This window comes from Poecilia reticulata, linkage group LG13, assembly GCF_000633615.1.
Source record: "Poecilia reticulata strain Guanapo linkage group LG13, Guppy_female_1.0+MT, whole genome shotgun sequence".
Lineage (NCBI taxonomy): Eukaryota > Metazoa > Chordata > Actinopteri > Cyprinodontiformes > Poeciliidae > Poecilia > Poecilia reticulata.
Genome location: NC_024343.1, coordinates 32,507,277 through 32,528,993, shown reverse-complemented (window position 1 = coordinate 32,528,993; position 21,717 = coordinate 32,507,277). Strand labels below are relative to the sequence as shown.

At 45.2% G+C, this 21,717-nt stretch overlaps 3 protein-coding genes across 6 annotated transcripts in view; 1 reads left to right on the top strand and 2 right to left on the bottom strand.

Annotated features, from left to right (window-relative positions):
* Positions 1 to 5,355, bottom strand: part of med17 (mediator complex subunit 17) — a 10,151-nt gene extending 4,796 nt beyond the window's left edge. The window contains exons 1-7 of the mRNA XM_008426694.2: positions 5,229 to 5,355; positions 3,391 to 3,638; positions 3,155 to 3,318; positions 2,137 to 2,356; positions 1,907 to 2,043; positions 708 to 789; positions 481 to 633 (exon numbers count right to left, since the gene is read on the bottom strand). Of these exons, the coding sequence (XP_008424916.1) occupies positions 481 to 633; positions 708 to 789; positions 1,907 to 2,043; positions 2,137 to 2,356; positions 3,155 to 3,318; positions 3,391 to 3,625 (991 nt within the window). The 5' untranslated portion in view covers positions 3,626 to 3,638; positions 5,229 to 5,355. The remainder of the gene's footprint in view (positions 1 to 480; positions 634 to 707; positions 790 to 1,906; positions 2,044 to 2,136; positions 2,357 to 3,154; positions 3,319 to 3,390; positions 3,639 to 5,228) is intronic.
* Positions 5,356 to 5,969: 614 nt separating this feature from the next.
* Positions 5,970 to 20,042, top strand: cep295 (centrosomal protein 295). 4 transcript variants are annotated; one of them, XM_008426693.1, is made up of 30 exons: positions 5,970 to 6,320; positions 6,744 to 6,944; positions 7,052 to 7,176; positions 7,247 to 7,340; positions 8,118 to 8,231; positions 8,297 to 8,437; positions 8,914 to 9,097; positions 9,951 to 10,124; positions 10,201 to 10,368; positions 10,561 to 10,658; positions 10,841 to 11,047; positions 11,543 to 11,619; positions 11,695 to 11,991; positions 12,402 to 12,684; positions 13,130 to 13,289; positions 13,915 to 14,091; positions 14,179 to 14,733; positions 14,805 to 14,902; positions 15,477 to 15,567; positions 16,224 to 16,424; positions 16,498 to 16,595; positions 16,885 to 17,239; positions 17,314 to 17,448; positions 17,779 to 18,188; positions 18,470 to 18,634; positions 18,879 to 18,915; positions 19,016 to 19,294; positions 19,622 to 19,718; positions 19,795 to 19,894; positions 19,960 to 20,042. In XM_008426693.1, the coding sequence occupies exons 1-30, from the start codon at positions 6,222 to 6,224 to the stop codon at positions 20,002 to 20,004; spliced, it is 5,265 nt and encodes a 1,754-aa protein (XP_008424915.1). In that variant the 5' UTR covers positions 5,970 to 6,221; the 3' UTR covers positions 20,005 to 20,042. The 4 variants fall into 4 exon arrangements, with proteins under 4 accessions (XP_008424915.1, XP_008424914.1, XP_008424913.1 ...); XM_008426692.1 differs by having other exon boundaries at positions 15,444 to 15,567; positions 16,245 to 16,424; XM_008426691.1 differs by having other exon boundaries at positions 15,444 to 15,567; positions 16,242 to 16,424.
* A 32-nt stretch (positions 20,043 to 20,074) lies between these two features.
* ech1 (enoyl CoA hydratase 1, peroxisomal) overlaps positions 20,075 to 21,717 on the bottom strand; it is a 5,961-nt gene continuing 4,318 nt past the window's right edge. Inside the window, exons 8-11 of the mRNA XM_008426688.2 lie at positions 21,088 to 21,158; positions 20,933 to 21,004; positions 20,581 to 20,731; positions 20,075 to 20,326 (exon numbers count right to left, since the gene is read on the bottom strand). Of these exons, the coding sequence (XP_008424910.1) occupies positions 20,222 to 20,326; positions 20,581 to 20,731; positions 20,933 to 21,004; positions 21,088 to 21,158 (399 nt within the window). The 3' untranslated portion in view covers positions 20,075 to 20,221. The remainder of the gene's footprint in view (positions 20,327 to 20,580; positions 20,732 to 20,932; positions 21,005 to 21,087; positions 21,159 to 21,717) is intronic.

Here is a 21,717-nt window from a genome sequence, read left to right as displayed (position 1 = left end):
TGGACTGTGGGAGGAAACCGGAGTACCCAGAGAAAACCCACCATGCACAGGGAGAACATGGAGACTCCATGCAGAAAGACCGGGGCCGGGAATCGAACCCAGAACCTTCTTGCTGCAAGGCAACAGCTCTACCAACTGCACCACCGTGCAGCCCCAATATAACACATATTTTTGAAATATATTTAAAAATGTGATTGTATTTTTAAATAAAACGTTTTTAGTAAAATTAAATAGATAATACATTCTAAATAAATAATATTTGATCTATCCAGTGAATATTGATCGGTTATTTATTGTTTGAACATCAGCTGTTAATTTTATTCCAGATTCTCAGATAATCTAGACTAACGTCCCAAATCCTTCAGTAAACATCTCACTGTTTCCAGTTTGTAAACGTAAAGGATCTCTCTAGGACCGTTTTATGGCCGAGTTGAACCCGGGCGGTTTGGGTCCGGTAGAGACGCCGGGCCGGGTTCTGACCTGGGAAAGGCTGGGAGATGATCTGGTTCTTCACCACGATGTGCGGGATCTGAGCTTTAATCTGGACCGCTTCTCTGGAAAGCTGCGCAAAGATTTCCTTGCAGAGCAGGACGTTCTGCGCCGCCTCCAGCTTCACGTGCCACGGCTGCGTTCCTGGGGAAGGATAAGACAGACGGACGTCAGCGCACAACCCGTCTGGTTTGAGTCCAGTCGGGTCAGAACCGGACCTGCTTTGCTTTTCTGGGTTCTCCTGAAGAGGTTGACGGTTCCCAGGTCACCGATGTCCGGAGCCTGTTTCTGGATGGAGACCTGAGGACAAACACAGCCGCCATTTTTATTTCCACTGCAGCCGATTTCACTACTTAACCTTTTAGCAATCGATTAATCGGATAAAAAGTTTGGCAAATTTTTCTTCAAATCTTTTTACAGAATATAAAAAATACATTAAGAGATGCAAATAAACACATAATCTAAATCCTTTTTAAATAAAAAAAAATAACATTTTATTGCCTAAAATGCAGCAACAGCCTTAGTTTAGTGAACCCTGATCATTTGTAGTAAAGGAATCACCTGCAGCTAAAAACACAACACCGACGATGCGACTGAAAAATCATGTTTGTGTTTTATGAGTCCATATTGATGATTGTTGATTCGTTTTTTTGTTTTAAACATCTGAAATCCTGTCAAACTAAATCCAGTTTTCACTTTGTTGTTTTTTTTATGTTTAAGCAGTTGTTGTTGCTAGGTAACAGAAGGTGAGGGGAGGGGGCACTGGAACTCCCCAGATGGTTGTTGCTAGGCAACCACAGAGCAGTGAGTTGGTTGATTCTAGTGTAGCTTCCCCGAGAGGCTGAGAAGATAAAGACTTGCCTTTTCCTACATCTCCCAGAATGCTGTGCGGTTCTGGATCGAAGTTCAGTGGATATCAGAATATTGATACCGATCACCTCTCGCAATATAACCTGGTTATTGATTTATCTACTACATGAACATGTGAAAAGCTCTGCTGACTAAGTTTTTAATTAAATCAATAATTCATTTTTGGTTTTTTTTTGCAGATTTTGAAGTAAGTGAATCTAAAACTACATTTGAAGACGTTCTGGTAGAACAGATTCATAGAGGGGTTTTTATCTTAAATTCAAAATGTTTGAAAAGTTTTGGGTCTGAATTTGTTTTTTTCAAATTCAAAGGTACTTTATGAATTTTTTTAAAAATTAATTTTAAATGAATTCTTTTTAGTTAATTAAATTTCTTTAATTACATTTTTCAGCAAATCACTTTTTTTTTAGCCTATACACTAGAGATGACGATTAACTGATTAGTAAATTAGTTGGTGATTATGTCATTGATCGATTAATCATGATTAATCGTTCCAGCCCAGCAGATTTAATGTAGAAACACGTTTCTGCGCGGCCGGGACTCAGACCTTGATGTAAGCCGATCCCTCCAGGTCACTCGGGATCTGGACGTCCAGCGGACAGTAGTCCTCTGGGATCTTTTTGTCCAGATCAATGTCGGTGTTTTTGATCACCTCAAACGTACCGGGGTGAGGAAAAAGGGAACCTAAACGAGTCAGTCAAGGGTTAAAAAGCTAAAATAATCAGTTATTTGTTGGGATTAATCAGTTATTTACTGATCGGCGAGGTTTTCTCTCACCTGCGCTCCGGTAGCTCAGGTCTCCCAGGATCTTGTCTCCGACTTTTCGGAGTTTCCACTGCGATCGCAGTCGCAGCAGCTCGGCGTTGAAGTCGCGCTGCCGCCGATTCTCCTGGTTCTCGGCCACGGACTTGCTGAGCTTCTCGGCTCCTTTCAGGAGGAGCTGCGCCGCCGTGGCCAGAGATTTCTTTTTGCTGATCAGCTGGAAAACCTGCGGCGTCTGCAGAAGCAACGAGGAAACAAAACAACCCCAAACAGCGCAGAGGCGTCAGAAGATTCATGTGCATTTATTAGTTCATCTGCTCTGTTTTCATGTAGTTTTTGTTTTAAAATGTTAAACATGAGAACCAGACAGATCCAAACCGCCGGCCTGTGGCTCTGGCCAGATCTTCATCAGCAACAGATAAAAATCTATTTGAATATTTCAACATAATTCTAGATGCCATTTCAGTGACAGTGAATTAAATCCACCAGAAACAAAGACCAGGGGAGGAGAGGAGATGGGAAAACCTGATAAGATCACAAAAAGAGTCATTTAGTTATCATTTATCTAATTCTTCTTAATTATGGCTTTTAATTATTTACTTACTTTCCCTCTTTTTCCTCCCAAAACATCTGTGACCCTCAGTTCACCAAGGAATATTGGAGAAAAGGAAAATAATAATGCAAATCAGAAAATAACTGTTGATACTAAAGAAAAAAAACTGCATATCTTAACCGACGTACGTTAAAAAATTTAATTGTTGTTGTTACATAATTTGGTAATATTCTGTATTTGTCCTGAATGAATTGTTTTTAATATAAATCCTGTTTTTTATTTTTGTTGCTGTTATTTGTTCTCTTCTCTGGTTATTTATCTGCTGATCCTTTTGTTAGTCTGTAATATTTGTTTTATAAACACTATCTGGTGAATAAAACTAAAAATGTAAAGCTAGTGGCTCCTCTGCACGTCTGCTCCGGTCAGGAAGGCCGACGGATCGGAGCCACGGATGTTGGATGAGGATTTTTAGCAGCTTACTTTTCCAGCGTTCGGATCCTGAGACACCGGATCCAAAGCCATGTACTTCTTCTCCTTCACCACGCTGAGCACGTCGTGGAGCACACACATCTCCGTCAGGGCGCTGCGCAGGTTGTTGCGCACAGAATCCCAGGGCCAAAGAGACGGCTGGAACTTCACCGTGCCTGAAAGACGCAACCATGAAGTCTGCAGCCTCAGATCTGACGTCGCTTCAGGCCGGGAGACGTTCCTCCTACCTTCCTCTTCCTCCGTCTCCTGCTTGCCCCACTCCCTGTCCCTGGGCTCTCCGTCGGCCCCGTCCTCCTCGGAGTCGGAGCCCTGGCTGAAGTCGATCCTCTGTGCCAGCTTGGTCAGGTTCTGGGACATGGACAGAGGAGGGACGTACGTCTCCGTGCCGTGGAAGTCCACTTCCTGCACCTGCTTCTCACAGGAAGACTCGATGCTGATCCTGACAGCCGGACCGCCCGACATGATGAGACCAGAGCTGCAGAGAGGAAGAGGAGGAGCCAACACCGTCAGATCACTTCCTGCTGGTTTAGAGGGTTCAAGATGCAGTTGCCTTTATAAAAATATGATTTTTTAAAACCAGAACCTACAATTATCATGTCATGACAGCAGAGTTGCATAGTAACTAGTTACATTTACTACGCTGTACTTTTTATTTTTGAGTAATCTTATTATGAAGTATTTCTATTCTCAGTAAAATTTCTGGGTTTTCTATCCACTGAATGAAAAACAAACGTGTTTTAACCAAAAATCACCAGACAGACTCAAACCTGCAGTTTCAGTTAAATTTCAGATGATTTTCTTTATTGAAAGAAACTGATTTGGAAAAAAAACATTTTGCCTGATTTTGTTATTTTTTGTTACTTATATGAATTATTGTCATTTTGCTCCTTAGAATACCAAAATTTCCACTTTACTTTATATTTTGAGTCGTCTGATGATGTAATTTTTAGACATTAAATGATTGATAATTTCATCAGTTACTCAGTACTTGAGTAGACTTTTTATCAAATACTTTTTTTACTTTTACTTGAGCAACAATATGTTAAAGTAGTGATACTCTTTCTGCTTTCTCCCAGTAATAACTACAGTAATACACCACTCTGTCAGAAACAACCCAATCAGAGCCAGCAAGAGGGTCTTAGTGCTGTCAATCATGCTCTTGCTCACCCTCCCCCACTTTTCTCTCCTACTCTACAGCTGATTCACCACAGCATAGCCGGCCACAACTGCTAGCATAGCCATGGTTGACAGTCGATAAACGGTTTCCCCGCAACATAAATTGTTTCTCACCATTAGCACATTTAGCAGCAGGTACATGAGCGTGATTGACAGCGCTAAGACCGCCTCCTGACTCTGATTGGTTGTTTTTGGTTGGGAGCGAACATTTGTTCAGACAATAGCAGCTCAGGGAGGAGATCCATCTTTTCACAGATTATCTGTCTCCTGCTGTTACTGTTACAAGGTTTGAACAAATATGGAAAGAACATGCAGCGCATAACTTTATGCACTGCAGCTTTAAAGTTTTAACTCTAGTCCCGTTTAAAGCAAAGTCTCCAGATTTCACAGTTATTACATTTAGGTTGAGAAAGGCAAAATATAAACAGAAAATGCAGAAAACACGCCAAAAAAAAAAAAAAATTATTATTTGCATTTCATCCCTTTTTTGTCAGCAAATTTTAAATCTTTGGAATCAACTTGGCGGGTTTGGAGGTAGAGAAAAGCTGAATATGATTCAAACACTGTTAAGCATGAAGGTGGAAGAAACTGACCGGAAAAATAACAAATATCTAAAATCTGAACATCTTCAATCTGCCTCCAGAGCTACTGATCCAGATCTCCGTAAAAATACTAGAAACGTTCGGATTGCTCTTTTATTATGCAGACTGTTCTATTTTAAATCATCATGGTTCATCATTATTAGCTGGATTCATTGTTTTCTTTAGTCAACATAGCAATATTAGCTCACATTAGCTGTTCGTTACCCCAACGGAATATAATTAACTAAACACCAGAACTCACGAGAACAGAAACTATTTCAGAGAAGTTTTAATCGAATAAATCTCACCTGTTACTCAGAATACACCTGAATATAAGCGATTATTCGCTGAAATTAGCCAGATTTGGAGCTCCGTGTCGCTTTTTCTTTACTAAGAACGCAGGAACTGTAGGGTCTGCACCATTTAAATGCCGGGGCACTTAGGTAGTGTGTCCTTCAGCGGGCGGGCAACAGCCGCTAAAACACAGCCACTTTATTTTAATGGGCTCACTTTCAAGCATAACAGGGTTCTCTTTACCCAAGCACATATTTGGTGTTTATGCTGCAGCATGCTTTCCCGTGGGGATAAGACATATACGTCTGCCCGGTCAGTAACCAGTTTGGGATTAGTTATATCGCTTTTTCCTTAACTGTATTTTTTCTTTTGTAATCTGCAGTTGAATAAACCCGCAAAGTCAGCTTAGTACCCTCTTCATTAAGAGATTCTTCAACCTGCTGGGATCAATTTTATTTTGTGACCGACCGCCTCCCGTGTTGGAAGTTATCGAATTGTCTGCCGCTGAAATAAAAATGGTGCAGATCCGGTGTCACAACATCATAGAACCCCTGACATTTTTCGTAACTCCGAAAAACACCCGACCTCCACTACTATCAACAGTTGACTTTTTAAGTGCTTCAAAAATGTTGGAATCAAGTTATTGTTATTTTAATATAATTACAATTTAATAATATATATTTATAAATCAGAAATTGTTGTAAGTAGGAACCAAAGTGCTTAAAAGCTAAGGCGGTCAATTTAAATAACCGGATATGACGTTTGGAACACAAACGGTCGGTTTTGTTCAACGGGTTAGAGTTCTCGAAAAAATGGAGCATTTAGCTGTTTTTTCCTTTTATTTATGACATAACTAACCTTTTATTTCACGCTTTAACGGTGGGATTAGGTTACAATGGTTGCTGCGGCTCGAAAGGAACGAGGTTTGGACTCCGAGAGAAGTCATGTTAGCCTAATTAGCATTCAGACTCGCTTTTGTGAAAGTGCCCGGTAGCATTTTTAGAAAAATGAAGAGAAAAGTGTCAAAATTAAGATTGAGCCCCAACGAAGAGGCTCGTATAATCCGCGAGGAGCTTGACAGGCGGAGGAAACTACGGATCCAGCAGGTACTGGTTGGTTTTACCAGAAGGTTCTGTCGCTTCAACCCAGATATCAATCATTATTCTGTTTGTTTTAATCCAGTCAGATTCAAAACAAATAACTGTGCTTTTTAAAAAACAGACATGAAATGTTAAAAAGTTATCTATTTGAACACAAAAGCTCTATTTATAAGCTGTTCAGCTTGATTCAGAGGAAGCATACGGTGACAGTGGAAAGAAACGACTCCCTTTTCACAAGAGGAAAAACCAAACTCAGAAAGAGTGACTGGACAAGGAGTACTTTCTATGTTGAAAACATAAAGACAGAATGAAGCTACTGGATAAATTACGGCAGCAGAGCAAGGATTAGTTCTTGAGTTCTACCTTACTGTTTTTTGAAACTTCGTCCAGAACCAGTTTCTGACCTGACTTTGTGTGTTGGATGTCCAGGTGCGGGAGCAGCAGCGGCAGATCGCGCTGCAGATCCGGCGGGAGGTGGAACAGCGGCGGCAGCAGGAGCTGCGGCAGCTGGAGCAGCGGCTGAGGGAGGACTGGGAGAGGCGCCAGAGGGAGAAGCTGCACACGCTGCAGTGTCTGTATCTGGAGAGCCTGCAGCTCGTCGGCCAGAGCCACAGGAGCGCCAAGGAAACCGTGAGCTAGCAGAGGCTTCCTAGCTTAGCAGTGAGAAACACGATGCTGTGGAGCCAGAATGTGGCTAGCGTAATAAGCTAAAGGAAGGTTTTGTTTTCCTACTTCAGGAAGCTGACCTGGCAGCTGCAGCTCAGAGGGAGGAGGAGCATCATGCTAAAGCAGAGGAGCGTTACCGTGAAGCTCTGAAGGAACTCAAGATCCAAAAGACTAAAGAGCAGGAGAGACAGAAACGGTGAGAGTCCTGAAAGCTGTTAAAACATTTGTGTTGGTTCAGAATGGTAACTTCCCTCCTTCATTTATAGATCTATCAATGCGAGGAAGAAGGCGCTGCAGACGGAGAAGGAACGATCAGCTAAAGTGGCCAGACTCCCGCCGCCTCCGCCTGATCCCATCCAGGTGCTTCCCTGCAAAATTCAACCGTTTTCAGATTGTTTTCCTGCTCTGGCAGATTTATTTGGTCCAAGTGGTGGTGGGTGACCGGCACTCAAAGTTTTATCGCCGTATTTTGTGGAACCATTGCTATGAAACTATAGCTGTGACTGCAGGGCTCAGCCATCAGTTTGTTTCTTACTTCCGATACCATTACAGATATCTGAAGTTTAGCATCAGATATCTGATGCAGAAAAACAGCAGAATTAACATAAACTTTTTTCCTTTTTTAAACACAAAGCAAAATGTACCTGAGCTACATTAACTATACCAATAACTTCACATGTTTAGTCAAACATGTAAAAACAACTTTAATTTGTTCAGTTAGGAGCAAAACCGCCAGTGGAAAATAAATAAGAAAGAAACTGATAAAAACAATAGGTTGACTATCCTGGTCAAATATGTGGAAATAAACTGCAACAAATATTCTTTAAAATGGTTCAGAAAGTGCAATTAAGAATTCTACATATAAAATATCTAGATTTTTCTTCAATATTGGAACCAAAACAGGTGTCAACATCGGATCAGTGCAGCTCTGGTTTCCACATTTATTGGTGGCGAAAATAGTAAATCTAACAATGCAGACAGGTATGTTTTTCTATAAACATCATTAGTTGGAATTTATCATGACAAAGGTAAATGTAAATTTCTCTCATGATAATAAGTTCATCAGCATAAATGATGAATGGTGTGGTAAATGCCCAGCTGTGGCTCCGAGGTTTGACTGTTTCCTGGTTGGAGCAGGACATCGATCCCAGGAAGTCCCACATGGTGAAGAGGTCGGATCGGAACGCCTTCGCTGCCACGCACTATCACATGCCAGAGAGCGCCGTGGAGAAGGAGCCGGAGGCGGCGCAGGTCAGAGAGCTGCTTCTGCTTCTGGTTCTGGTTCTGATGACTCTAAGCTCTGGTCGTCTCTGCAGCCTGATGCCAGACTGGAAGCTGACCTGGAGTCCAGGAGGCTGCAGGAGCTCCAGAGGGAGGAGGAGAGGAGGAGAGAGGAGCAGCTGGAGAAGGCCCGGGTCAGAGGGAGGCAGGCCCTGAGGAGGGAGCAGCTGGAGCAGGTACACCTCCAAACACTGCTGGACAGTAAACCATCCCAGTAATCATCACTATAAACAATGGTGATGTTGTTTTGAGAACATTTTCTATTTGATAAAGTAAGTTCACCCTCAAACTGGAAGACATTTTAAATATCCAAAATAAAACTCAACTGAAAACAACAAAACAAATAACTGAAATAAAAACCACACACAATTTTCCTATATGCAGCTTCTACATGTTCACATTCAGCACTATGTAAAATAAAGTAACTTGTGCTTGGTAGTGATTCTTCTAGCAGCCCTTTAGTCTCATTATCCAGTCTGTTGGTTTCTTGCTCTGTTCTTCTTCGCTGTCTTTGGTTTGAAGTCTCCGTTTCTCCCACTTTTCTGTTTTTGTACGTTTTGAATGTTTTTAGTGCAGTCATGTTCTCACACCTCTTCTGTTCAGATGGTAGTTTCTTTGCTGCAGACGTTTTAACAGCAGCCTCTGGTTTCAGGACCGGCAGCGCCTCCTGGTGGAGCTGCAGCACCTGCAGCAGACCGACCTGCTGCGGCGGAGGCAGCAGGTGTCCCAGATGCCGCCTCAGATCTTCCAGCCTCTCTACCAGAGGCAGGAGGCCAGAGAGGAGCTGCAGAGGGAGCTGGAGTTCGCCTTCGAGGACATGTACACCGGAGAGAGACGTGAGGGCGGCTCGGCTGAGGATTGATTTAGGCCGTTTACACACCTGATGGTTCGGTAGACTCAGTAAGAGTAGCACTACTTCAACATGTTTTCACTAAAGTAAAAGTAAAAAGTGGCAAGAAGCTGATAAAATTATCAATCATTTAAGTTTTAAAATTTACATCATCAGACGAACCAAAATATAAAAGTTAAGTGGAAATATTTGTATTTTAAGGACAAAAATACCAATAGTTCATATAAGTAACAAAAATTATTAATCGGGCAAAACATTTTTCTTTCAATAGAAAACTTATGAAACTAACAGAATCTGCAGGTTTTCTGGTTAAAACATGTTTGTTTTTCACTCAGTAGGTAGAAAATCCAGAAGTTTTACTCGTATAAAAGAAGCAATTCCTCAAAATAAAATTACTAAGTAAAAACGATGAGCTTAACCGTCTCCTAAAGTAAAAAATACTCCTAAAGCCAAACGTGTTCAACAAAAACAGGGCGGCGTCAGATTTTAGTGGATGTATTATTTTTCTTTTATTTGGCTAAAGACCACGAGTCATTTCCGCTGCTAGCGCTTGGCTAGCATGTTTGTTTTGGTTGTATTTACCCAGAATGCCCTGCGCTGTAGTCCACTTCCTGCTTTGGTCTGCTGCGTTCACATGTGCATTCAAACCGCTGCAGTATTCACTTCAGTTGAACCCAGACTGAAGTTTGTAGGTGGACCAGGTTAGCTTAGCATTCACACCTCAGCAGCCGAACCGGACTTTTTGACCAACCGGACTGGAGTCGGATTAAAGCGGTTTAGACGGGGCGGGTGTGAACGCATCCTGAGCGCCTCTGCATCTCAGTCGTTTCTCTTCTCAGGGGTTAAAGGTGACCTGGTGGTCCAGCTGGTACCGGAGCCTCTCCCAGCCTCATCCAGCACCGGCCAGGACCTGGACCTGGACCGGGACCTGGATGTCACTGTGGATGAAAACGCCGAACCCGAGGCAGAAAATATTCAGAATGAAGTTGAAGGAGAGCATGAAGCAGCAGATGGTGAACGAAGTTTTGACTAAAATCTGCCTTCCTCCCACGTCTGCGTCTCGTTTCACATCAAACTGTCTTCCCGCAGGCGCCACTCCTCCCAGACAGGCGCTCCGGAAACTCCTGGATCGGATCCGGAGCCAAAGGACCGATTGGATCAGCGGCAGCAGCCGGGTTCCTCCGTCCGTTGACTCAGAGCTGATCCCAGAGCGAGACATGAGCATCGAAACCGGATCTCTGACCCCCGAGGCGCTCGGTGAGCCCGCCGTCCGAGTGCATCTCTGTTTGTCTCCATAGCAACGATGAAAACTGTCAGTTTGATGCTGTCATGACAATAATCACACAGTTTCAAGCTGTTTACATCATCTCCTGAAATGTGAATTTTTAGGTGCTTTTCTCCAACATCAATGTTTCTATTTTTAACTGTTTGTGTGTTTGACTCATGCAGCTGTGGAACCAACAGAACCGCCACCCGCAGCAGAACCTTCACTTCCTGCTGATTTTCTGAGCAGAATCCAGGAAGCCGAAGAAGAACGGAAGAAGCGGGTGAGAGAAACGGTTAAAATGTCTGATTGTCGGCCTGTCATGACGTCACATTCTCCCAGAAATGAAATAAATGAGAATGTTGCTGTTTTGAGACCATTTTTAAGTCCTTCTGTGATGATGTGTGGACTTGTAGAACGGAGGCTCATATGTTGAAAGTTTTCACCGGTTTGTTTGTTTGAAAGGAAGCGGAGCTGGAGGTGGAGAAGCTGCAGCAGCTCGCTCTCCTCCAGGAACTGGAGGAGCAAAAAGCCGAGCTGGAGCTGATGCTGCAGGAGGCTCAGAGGGAGAGGGAGCAGCTGAGGGCTGCCGCCCAGCAGGAGGCGCTGCTGCTCCAGCCACAGGTTCCTGTCCAGGACCGCACACTGACCAGCTTCACCTCTGAGGAAGAAGTAGGTCCAGCATGTCTGAACAGAATTACTGCAGCATGTTACCCTACATGACCCCTCAGGTCAGGCTTTCATATTTCAACTTGAATTTCAGAATGTCGGCCATTTTCCTTTTTTTATTCCTTTAAACCACAAATTGCCATAAAATGCGACACATTTTTACGCCTTGGATGAATTTGTGTTGCATCATGTTTTTGACTTTAAGGTAATAAAGTAAAATCGGATCCAAACCTGAAACCGGGAGTTTGATGTTTATGAGTTAATGTTTCTTTACGACCATAGTGGCCATGTTGAAAAACATTATTAGGAAATATGATTTATATGAGTGTACGATTTGACATGAAGAGTATTTATATGTGATAAATATTTCCAGAAAATATGTTTTTCTTAAAGTCCATCTTGAATTTTTCAGTGGCTAACATTTATTTTCCAAAAAGCCAAACCCTGAGAACGTCTGCATGTAACTGACATGCAGTGATAACTTCCTGTTTCCTGCAGGCGGCGGCTCCTGCAGAGGAAGACGTTTCCACCTGGAGGCTCAGACGGTACCAGCAGCGCCTGCTGGAGCAGAACAGGTGCGTATCGTTTCTCCTTCGGCTCCATCTGCAGCGCCGCTCCGTCAGCCCGACTGAACGAAGGCGATCTTCCAGGATTCACCAGAGATCCGTGGAAGTGGCCCGGCAGCGGCTGGAGGAATACCAGCGAGCTCTCCGGATCCGCCACAACCTGACCGCCGCCGCAACCACCGCCTTGCTGAGGCCTCCCGTTCACCCTGCGTTCCTCGCTCCCCCGTCTGACAGTCGCCCAGCGACACCCTCCGAGCCTTCAGACGTGTCACTTCCTGCTTTCAGCAGCAGCGCCGGCTCCAGCGTACCGTCGGATCCGTCCGTTACGAACTGGTTCAGCTCACTGAGACCAGACGCTGCTCCGCTCGCCGACAGCCAGAGGTGGGCAGAGAATCCAGGAGCTGTTCTCAGCTGAGAGGAGAAATACTTTAACAGTAAAGGCAAAAAAGTTTACTGATCAAATTATCATTTAATATTTAAAAATTACATCATCAGACGTATCAAAATATAAAGTTATTTTATTATTTTAAAGAACAGAATGAAAATAATTCATATAAGTAACATAATTACAAAATAAAAACAACTTTTCTTTTCTGGCCGGAAACTTTTTACCTTCACTTGAGTAAAAATCTGTTAAAGTAGTTCTGCTCTTACTAAGTGCAGTTTTTGGATTCTCTGCCCAGAAACTGTTCATAATAAAGTTCAGCGTATTAAAAATACTTTTAAAAGTTCATTATTTCCAAAACGTTACTGAGTAAATGTAACTAGTTCCTATCCATCTCTGCTGTCAGCACCCTGGAGCGAGTAGCGACGCGCCTGCCGGACAGAACCGGAGCTCCGCCGGTCGCTGCCCTCGGGTCAGCCGGCACCTCGGCCACCTTTGACCCGATGACCTCCAGAGACCACAGGAGGCGGGAGCTGCAGGCGGCCCAGAGACGGGTGGCGGAGCAGAGGGCGGCGCTGGCGCTGCAGAAGGAGCAGCAAGAGGAGGAGCGGCGCAGAGCGGAGGAGGAGCTGCAACACATGAGGAGGCAGAAGGAGGCGCTGCAGGCTCTGATCGACGCCGATAGACGAGTCAGTGGCGTCACTAATCAATGACATAATCACAGATAATTGATTCACTGAAAGACTGAGAAAAGACAATTGTTCTGTAAAAATGTTCTACCTGGAACATGTTGCAGGTAGAACATTACTACCTGTACACTATCGCAGCTTTAGCTTGAAATCCTGTAAATATTAAGCAGCTTTTAATGTCAAAATGATAATAATAATAATAATAATCAGCAGATCAGCCTCACACTCTATTGAAGGGATTATTAGGATTATTTTAGATCCTTTGCTGCTACAAATGATCAATGTTTACTGAAGAAATAAACATGTTACTGCATTTAGGCAGAAAAATGTTTTTTCTAATTTAATAAATTATATTAGTTGTTTAGTTTCTGTCTAGTATTGTATAAAATATGCAGGATGTACCATTTGTTCTGTTTAATCTGAGGACCTCCTGGTGTTTCCCCAGAGCGGTTCTGATTCTCCCAGTGACGCTTCGGACCCACAGGAAGCCGAGCGGAAACGGCTGCAGCTGCTGGCGACTCTGCTGAGAGCCATCGAAGAGTCGAACGGAGGAAGTCTGTCCCACCTGGAGGAGCCGGAGGAGGGAGACGACCTGAGAGCAGCAGGTGTCTGTCCATAAAAACAGCTTGTAAACTTTATACAGAAGAGTTTATCTTCTCCTTGTTACGGCTGTAAAAGTCTTTAAATATGGACAGATTTCCCACATCATATCTAATCCGATACTTGATTTTGTGTTTGAATTTCTGTTCATTCATTTATTGCTGCACAGATTGAGATTTTCTGATCTTTGGCCAGTAACGATTCACAGTTCACTGTTCAGATCAAATATGTCCAAACCACAAACTGGACAGATTTCTGATATAAATGTGTTGCTCTGATCCAAGGTGTGTGTGCGTGTGTGTGTGTGTGTGTGTGTGCGCAGTAACAGATGAACTAACGGTGAATTAGTCATGAAATTCATACAACATTCTGCATAATTTCACCATAAAGCTCAAGAGGATCAATAGCTTCTCCACATTGTAAAGAGTCGGTAGCTCCAACATCCATCAACACATTTTAATTTTAATTCTTAAATACCTTCATGATGTAACGTTATTATTATTATTATTGGTGGTTAATTCCTGTGTAATTAACTCCTGGCCACCTGCAGCACCCAGTTAGCTTTGTTGATCTGCATCGTTTATCCAGGTTTAATCGTTTTAAAATTTGTTCTGTTGTTTCCTAACAAAGCTCCTCTGGTTCCGGCCGTCGTTCCTCCAGAACCTTCTGGACTCCTCCATCCTCCACGGGCCCAGAAGCCTCCAGTGACTCGGGTCAAACTGGGTTTCAAGTGGATGATTCCTCAACAACATGAGCTCAGCGCCATCCAAGAGGTGGAGACTCCGGTCAACATGAGTCGGGTTGCAGGTCCGCTTCCACACCTTTGGTTCCGGACCCGTTTCGTCCAGTATTTAAACCAGGAGAAGCTCCTGATGGTGATTCTTGTCTTTTCAGGCTGTAGACCCGATTCTGCTGAACGGCGGCTCGCCTTTTCAGGCCCAGAAGAAGACGATCCTTCACACTCGGCAGACTTCAGCCTGCGGTGTCGCTCTGCCAAGAGACGGGTCGTCTTTTCAGACACTGAGGACGACGCGCGTTCCCGCTCAGCAGGCGGAAATCTGCAGGATGGTTCAGTACATGACACCAGGCAGTCTGGGTCCGTCTCCAGCTGTAGATCGGACTCGGCTGGGAGGCGGGTCGTCTCTTCAGGTCCAGAGGACAACGTTCCTTCACGGCCTGCAGACTTTAACCTGCAGGATGATTCTGTATCTTTATCCACGTCTGACAGGACTGCACAGTCTCTGTCTGTCTCCAGCCTCAGACCCAGTTCTGCTGGGAGACGGGTCGTCTCTTCAGGCCCAGAACACGACGTTCCTTCACGCCTATCAGGCGTTAACCTGCAGGATGGTTCTGTTGACAGCCGGGTCGGGTCGGAGACCTCCTGCCGTCTTCCCTGGAGGGAGCGACTCCTGTCTGGGGCAGCAACGACTCCAGAGTCGTCTGGTTCTGGTACGGATGCACAGGAGTGGACCTGCTGAGGGAGAAGATGTGGAGCTGCAGTGATTCTCCTGTTTTTCTAGATTCGGCCATGAAAGCGACGTCAGCGCCTTGTTCTGATTCTGGAAGAGGAGCCGACTCGCCCGGTCCTGCAGCTCTGAGCTCCAGATCCCCCTCAGAGGTAACCGTGCCGAGTTAACCGCGCCGTCTGTGTGACTCCAATGAGAATCGGACGGATTTGACTTCATATCTGGACTTTCTTCTCCTGTGGATCTCCTCTGAGGTCCACCGGCTGTGGATCAATGATGAAAACTAGCCAAATCTGAGAGCGCCTCCGCCGTTGATTACGCTGGAGAAGCTTCTGTCTGTCTGTCTGTGTGTGTGTTTCTGTGTGCATGTGTGTTTCTGTGTGTGTGTGTGTGTGTGTGTGTGTGTTTCTGTGTGTGTGTGTGTTTCTGTGTGTGTGTGTGTGTGTGTGTGTGTGTTTCTGTGTGTGTGTGTGTTTCTGTGTACTGAGCGATGATGTGAAACGTCTGAACCTGAAGCGTGTCCATTAAACACGTTTTCCTGAGGGTTTCTACACTTGAACTGAGCTCAGTCCTGTAGTTCTGATCCTAACGTCGTTTATTTTAGTCCAGCTTTTCATGACTTCTCTTTATTTTGTTTTTGTTGTTTATTTTCTTACATAAATCTCTTTAATCCGTCTTGTTGCTGCTTTACAGACAAACCTGAGTGAGTCTCCGGTTTTGTCTCAGGCTCTCTGCAGGCTCGCCGGCTCCGGCTGCCTCTCCTCCACCACCATCTCCAGCGGCAGCTACGTCTCCACCGACCCGGAGCAGAATGTCGGTGAGTCAGCCGGACCTTCACTACGACCTCAAACCCGTCAAGATCCACTTGGATCAGGAACATCGGCTCTTATTATCCTAACTAAAACCTTTTATTCTCAAGATTATGACTTAATATAATTACTATGACTTGGCATGTCTCTATAAATCAACTCAATAATTTCTTTTTTTTTCTCTTTTTTTTACCGAAACTGGATGAAAAGTTTTCATTCTGGTCTTTATTTTGGAGGATAATTTAGTTTACAGAACCTTTATAATTAATGTTATTGGTTGTTTCTGTTTTGTTTATTTTGGATATTTAAAATGTTCCAGTGTTAAATGTTCATTTGACTTTAAAGTTTGTTGATCTTTGGGAATGACTTATTATTATTACGTCATTATTATTATTACTGTAAAATGGTCTCAAAACAACAATATTATTGTTTATGGCAATAACTTCTGGGGCAATTTATCATCCAGCAAAATGTTTTATTGTGACTAATTATGACTTTAAGACTCAAATTTATTACTTATTTTAATTATGACCTTTTATTGTTTTAATTATGAATAAAACTAATTATGGCTTTTATTTTGGTAATTCTGACTTCCTGTTGGGCTTTTATTTTTCCTTGCACTGTGGAGCAGAAAACGTGTCTAATCGTTAAAAATGATCGCCAGCTTCCTGTTGGGTTTCAGCAGACGACCCTCGGCCCTTCAACCCGACTGGACCGGGTTCTGCCGGCGTTTCCTGTGCGGGTTTTCCGGACTCGTCCGGTCCGCCGGTGGACTCTGTGTTTAACGACAGCGTCATCCAGCGCATCATTGATAAATACACCAGAGAGCTCGACGTCTCGCTCAGCGCCGCAGGAACGACGACAGGTCCGGATCCCGTTCCGTCTCGGTCCGGCCCGGTTCATGTCCAGAATGATAAAAACTCTCCTGTTGATCTCAGACAGCGACGCTCTGGAGGAGTCCGGCTCTCAGCCGTCCAGGATGGAGGATGAGACGTCGGCTCGTCGTCGGCTCGTCCAGCGCCAGGACCCGAACCCGGTCAGTCACTCATCCATTCAACCAGGTTCAGATCAATAAGAAGATCTGATTGGTTGATCTGATAATCCAGCTACATGTAATCAGAGCACAACAAGATGGAGGCATCAGATTTTAGCGGTTGGAGGATTTCTCTCTTTCTCTCTCTCTCTGTCTGTCTCTACAAGCTATTTCTGCTGCTAGCGCTAGGTTAGCACGTTAGCTTTGGTTGTATTTACCCAGAATACCCTGGGCTCTCGTCCACTTCCTGCTCCTGAACGGCCTCCGGTCCGGATCTTTCTGCTGTTTTCAGGAGCAGACGACACCGGGTCATCCCGCCCTGGAGCGTTTCTGTCCCGTCGACCCGGAGCAGAACCCGTCCTGTGTGACTCCGGAGAGACTCTCGGTTCTGGAGCGGTTGGTCGGCCAGCCGTCGGCTCACTCCTCCATGATCGGTGCCAGGCCCGGTCCGTCGGGTCGGAGCGGCTGGGACTCCACTCTGAGCCGGATGTTCGGCCGCCTGTCCCAACAGTCCGACAGTCCGGGTTTCTGGGCTGGTCATGACACGTCGGAACCGTCCTGGTCGGATGAGCTGCCGGAGGAGGTCCGGATGATGGTTCTGGTCGGGGAGCTGCAGGTCTCTGCCGATCAGCTCAGTGAAAGCTCCGGTGCGTTTTATTCTGGATCATTTCTGGTTTTTTAGTTAAAGATAATTTAAATTTAAATTAATGACCGAATTCAGGTGAACAAAGTTCTGCAGCCGAGTCCAGAGAACCATCAGGACTGCAGCGTCGCCTGGCTCAGAGTCCGCCCGCCTCGAACCCGGTGCTGCAGAACCAAGCCGGGCTGGAGGAACTGGACCTGCACGGCGCCGACGGTGAGAGAAAACATCAGGAGTGTTTCTCATTTAAACCCGATTCCTGTCATTTGGTATTCTGGGGTCCCTCAGTCTATCGTCAGCCTGGCGGGCCGCCAGGATTAACCACCAGGACAAACGATTATTTATTTAAAATGTTGCTCATCTTTACCAGCGATAGCAGAGACGGATAAAGGAGCAGTTTTTGAGTGACTTCACTCCAGATACCTATTTATTGATTACGGAAATAATTGTCAACTAATTTAATAATCGATTAATCACAGTTGATCATTTTTTGTTCTTCAGAAATAAAGTTGGACTGAAATGACTCGTCTTTCTCTCTCCACTCAGATTCGTTCCACCCGCTGCATCCAGAAATCACCCACAACGAAACCGCTGACCCCCCTGTGACCTTTCACCTTCCTGACCTCAACACGTCAGACGATCCGTCGCTGGAGCAGCTGAGAGCGGAGGAGCCGGACGGCCGCAGAGACGTTCAGGAGTCCTTCTCCCGGCTCGTCATCTCCGAGTGCGTCCAGCAGGACGGAGTCCTGACGCCGCCCTGCGTGTCCCCCGCCCCGGGGACGCCGCCCTGCGTGTCCCCCGCCCCGGGGACGCCGCCCTGCGTGTCCCCCGCCCCGGGGACGCCACCCTGCGGGTTGGGGGAAGCGTCTGCTCTCGGCTCGTCGGAGGCAGAATCCTCCAGAGTTTCCGTCCCAGTCGGTGAAGGTCAGGATTTCTCCAGCTCAGAAATCACAACGGTATGTTTTCATCTGACTGACGTAGAAAACAAGAATCATTTTAAGGTTCGATCAGGTGCAGAAAATCTAAAACGGATCATTTTAATTTGTGTGGAAAATGAAAGCAGCAGCAGCAGCTAGCCTAGCGCTGTGTGTTATGCAGAGCTGAAGTAACTAGTTACATTTACTCAGTTACATTTGAGTAAAGTTTTGGGGGAAAAAGTACTTTTAGGAGTATTTTTAACGCTGTACTGTTGGTTCCCTCTGCTGGATCTGAACCGGGTCGATTTGTGGTTCTGTAGGAGTCGGACGGGGAGAGGGGCATCCTGGAGCAGTCTCAGATCACGTTGGTGAGTCTGACGGACACGACGCTCCAGGACGCGGTCGCCACGGACGACGAGGGACTGCAGGACGGTCCAGACAGCATCACAGATGGACAGGAAACCATGGAAACGGAGCCGACAGAGGTTAATTTATCTCAGCTTTACATCAAAGCTGCAGTAACTTTAATAAAAAAAATGCAGTTTACGTTTGTTAAACTTACCAGAATAATACAACATATTTAAACATTGTAGATAAAAAAACATTTAAATTAGTCTCAGAAATGTTCTTGAAAAAAATTCAAAATTTGTGTTTCATAAGTAAAATATTTGCAAGAAAAACGTCACAACATGGTGACAGTTTGAACAAATAACACACTTTGTCCACCAGGGGGCTGAAACCACGTTGGCTCATCAGACGCCATCAGGTACAGACAGATCAGCTGCTCAGGTCAATCAAAGCATCTCGTGAGGCCTTACAGCCGCCATCTTGATTAAGGCCGCCATCTTGTTGGTCCCCATGTTCAGCGTTCCTCCTGGAGTTCCTCTGGAGTCCCGGCAGGAACCTGCAGGACGTCTTCCAGCGGCGGCGCCGGGCTCTCATGCAGCAGTCCGACCGCCGCGTTCAGGAGATCAAAGCCAAGCGGGTCGCTGCCAGGAACGGACCCCCGAGTCGGGTTCTGGTCAAAGGACAGGACCCGGGTAGAGCCGCGGTCCAGACCGTCCCCAGGAAGGAGACGGCCGAGTCCCAGAGTATGACGGAGGACAGGAAGAGAGCAGAGAGGAAGCTCCGCCCACTTCCACCAGGTAGCTCACCTTATAAGGTCTACGACTTTAACCTCAGGACGTTTTATTCTCGTTACGACTTTTTTATCGCATTATTACGACTTTCTGTTGTACAACTTTTCGGATTACGATTTTCTCAGATTACGATTCTGTTTCATAATTATCATTTTATTCTCTCTGAGAACATAAAAGTACTCGGCACTTTTTCCAAGAAGTTGCTCCAGTAAATGTAACTAGTTGCTCTCCAGCTCTGGTTGCGTTTTGCTGTTTTACAGATTTTAGTTTTTTTTTCCGTCCTGGTTCTGATTCGTTGATCTCCAGACGTCGTTTTCACGGTTCTTCTCTCAGGTTGCCGCTCCGGTCCTCAGATCGGAGCCGACGTTCAGATCAGCGATCCGGATCAGAGAAAGCGGAACCTGTCAGAGATGCACCAGCGGACCCAGAGGTACCGGCGGGCCGGGGCGGGCCGTCTGCGCTCTGAGCAGAGTGTGTGAGCGCCGTGTGTGTGTGTGTGTGTTCAGGCTGTACGAGCAGCTGGAGGAGGTGAAGCAGCAGCGAGCGGCCCGCAGCCGGCAGGAGGACTGGGCCAGGAACCGGCTCAGGGCCAAGGAGTTCCACAGGGTAGGAGCGTTTCCGCCTCGGGTTCCTGCAGCAGAACCGCAGCTCACTCTGATTTCCCTCCACAGAAAACGCTGCAGAAGCTCCGAGCCAAGCAGACGCCAACGTTTTAATTTATCACCTTTATTTAATAAAAACTGTTTTAAAGATTCGGCTCAGACTAATGTTTGGCACAAATAAACATTCATTCAGACGAGTTTATTAAATAAACATAATTAGTTTGCAACCAAAGTTCTAAAGATTAGAGAACCCAAGGCGATCATCCAGGAGGTCGGTGTTGATCTGGTGGCTGAAGAGAATAATCTGGAGATTAAAACCGTCAGCAGAGGCTCAGAGTTTGGAGAAAAGCGTCTCTTTGGGGCTTTTCTTCTCCATGGCGGCCTGAGCAGACTTCATCACATCCTGGGTCTGCAGCATGCTCATGTTCCAGGCCGCCTGCAGAGAGACGGGAAGAACTGCAGCCAACGTTTTACTGCATATGATCAGCTTGATGCAATACTAAAACCAATAAAAGATCAAACAAACATGATTATCTGATATGAACTGAAAAAAACATTACACAAAATAAAACTATTCTAATATATCGACTAATAAAATCAAAGACTAAAATAAAATACACTAATAGAGATAAACAGGCCAAATGAACATAAACTAAGATAAACAGATGTTTGTAAAAATAAATGTTTTACCATGTAGTCGAGTCCCTCGGCGACGCTGTGATCTCTGGAGTAGATCAGGTTGATCTTGGTTCCCTGCACGGCCACCGGGCTGCGCGCCGCCATCTCCGCCGCCATGTCCAGCGCGCCGGCCATCATGGCTTCCTGGTCCGGAAACACGCGGCTGCAGCGACAACAAGCAGCTGCAGCTCAAAGCGGGAGTCACAAAATAATGATTCCTGAAAGTATGTTACATTTACAGAAAATAAAATCTGGGGAAAATGAGTAAAGTTTTTAAAGTGATAAAAACTCCGTTGTCTCTGTCTAAAATCTGCCTTGTGTTTATATTTAAACTGATGTTTCATTTTTAACGTTGGGTTTTTACCTGACCAGTCCGCTGCTCTTGGCCTCGTCGGCGTACATCTTCCTGGCGGTCAGAGCCAGCTCGTTCACCAGGCTGCACACACCACACATGACCTTTGAACTCAGGGTTTCCAGTCCGAAACCAGCCGACCAGAACCGGGTTGGGTTGGGTTTTACCTGCGGCTGCCGATCGCTTTAGGGAGCCGCTGCAGCGTCCCTACGTCCGCCGCCAGACCGATGTCCACTTCCTGGGAAACCGAGACGGAAACGGTTCGGATCAGACGAAACCGCTCGGAACGTTCCCAACCATCAAGACTGAGCTGCTAACTTCAACAGGGAAGTTCAACGAGTCAAAAACTCCAGAGAAACTCGTTCCTTCATCCACACGCAGCTCAGTCTCCATAAAAACAAACATGTCCGCCACATCTTAAGCTGGATGGTTTCCGAAACGTTCTCATCCACACAGATACGCCACTCAGTGTTGCTTTACACACGCCAACCCATAGGGGGCAGTGCAGCACAAAGCCAAAACCTGTCAGCCAATCAGATTGCTTCAAATAACCACAACTTCCTGTTGGGAATTAAACATGGCGCCAGGAAGATCAGTTGTAGCTTAAGCTACATTTAAATACCTTATTAGAATATGAGGTAATTAAGACACAAAACGATTTGAAATTGTGTCAAAGCAACATGTTGATATATTAGCAACATATTGCTAATATACATAACATGTTGATATATTAGCAACTTGTTGCTAATATACATAACATGTTGATATATTAGCAACATGTTGCTAATATACATAAC

What these genes read in the sequence shown, in the direction of transcription:
- cep295 (XM_008426689.1), top strand. Translation starts at nt 6,222, where the DNA reads ATGAAGAGAAAAGTGTCAAAATTAAGATTGAGCCCCAACGAAGAGGCT. An exon ending in GAGCAGGAGAGACAGAAACG is followed by an intron (nt 7,177 to 7,246) that starts GTGAGAGTCCTG and finishes CTTCATTTATAG; the next exon opens with ATCTATCAATGCGAGGAAGA. An exon ending in GGCTCATCAGACGCCATCAG is followed by an intron (nt 18,916 to 19,015) that starts GTACAGACAGAT and finishes CCCCATGTTCAG; the next exon opens with CGTTCCTCCTGGAGTTCCTC.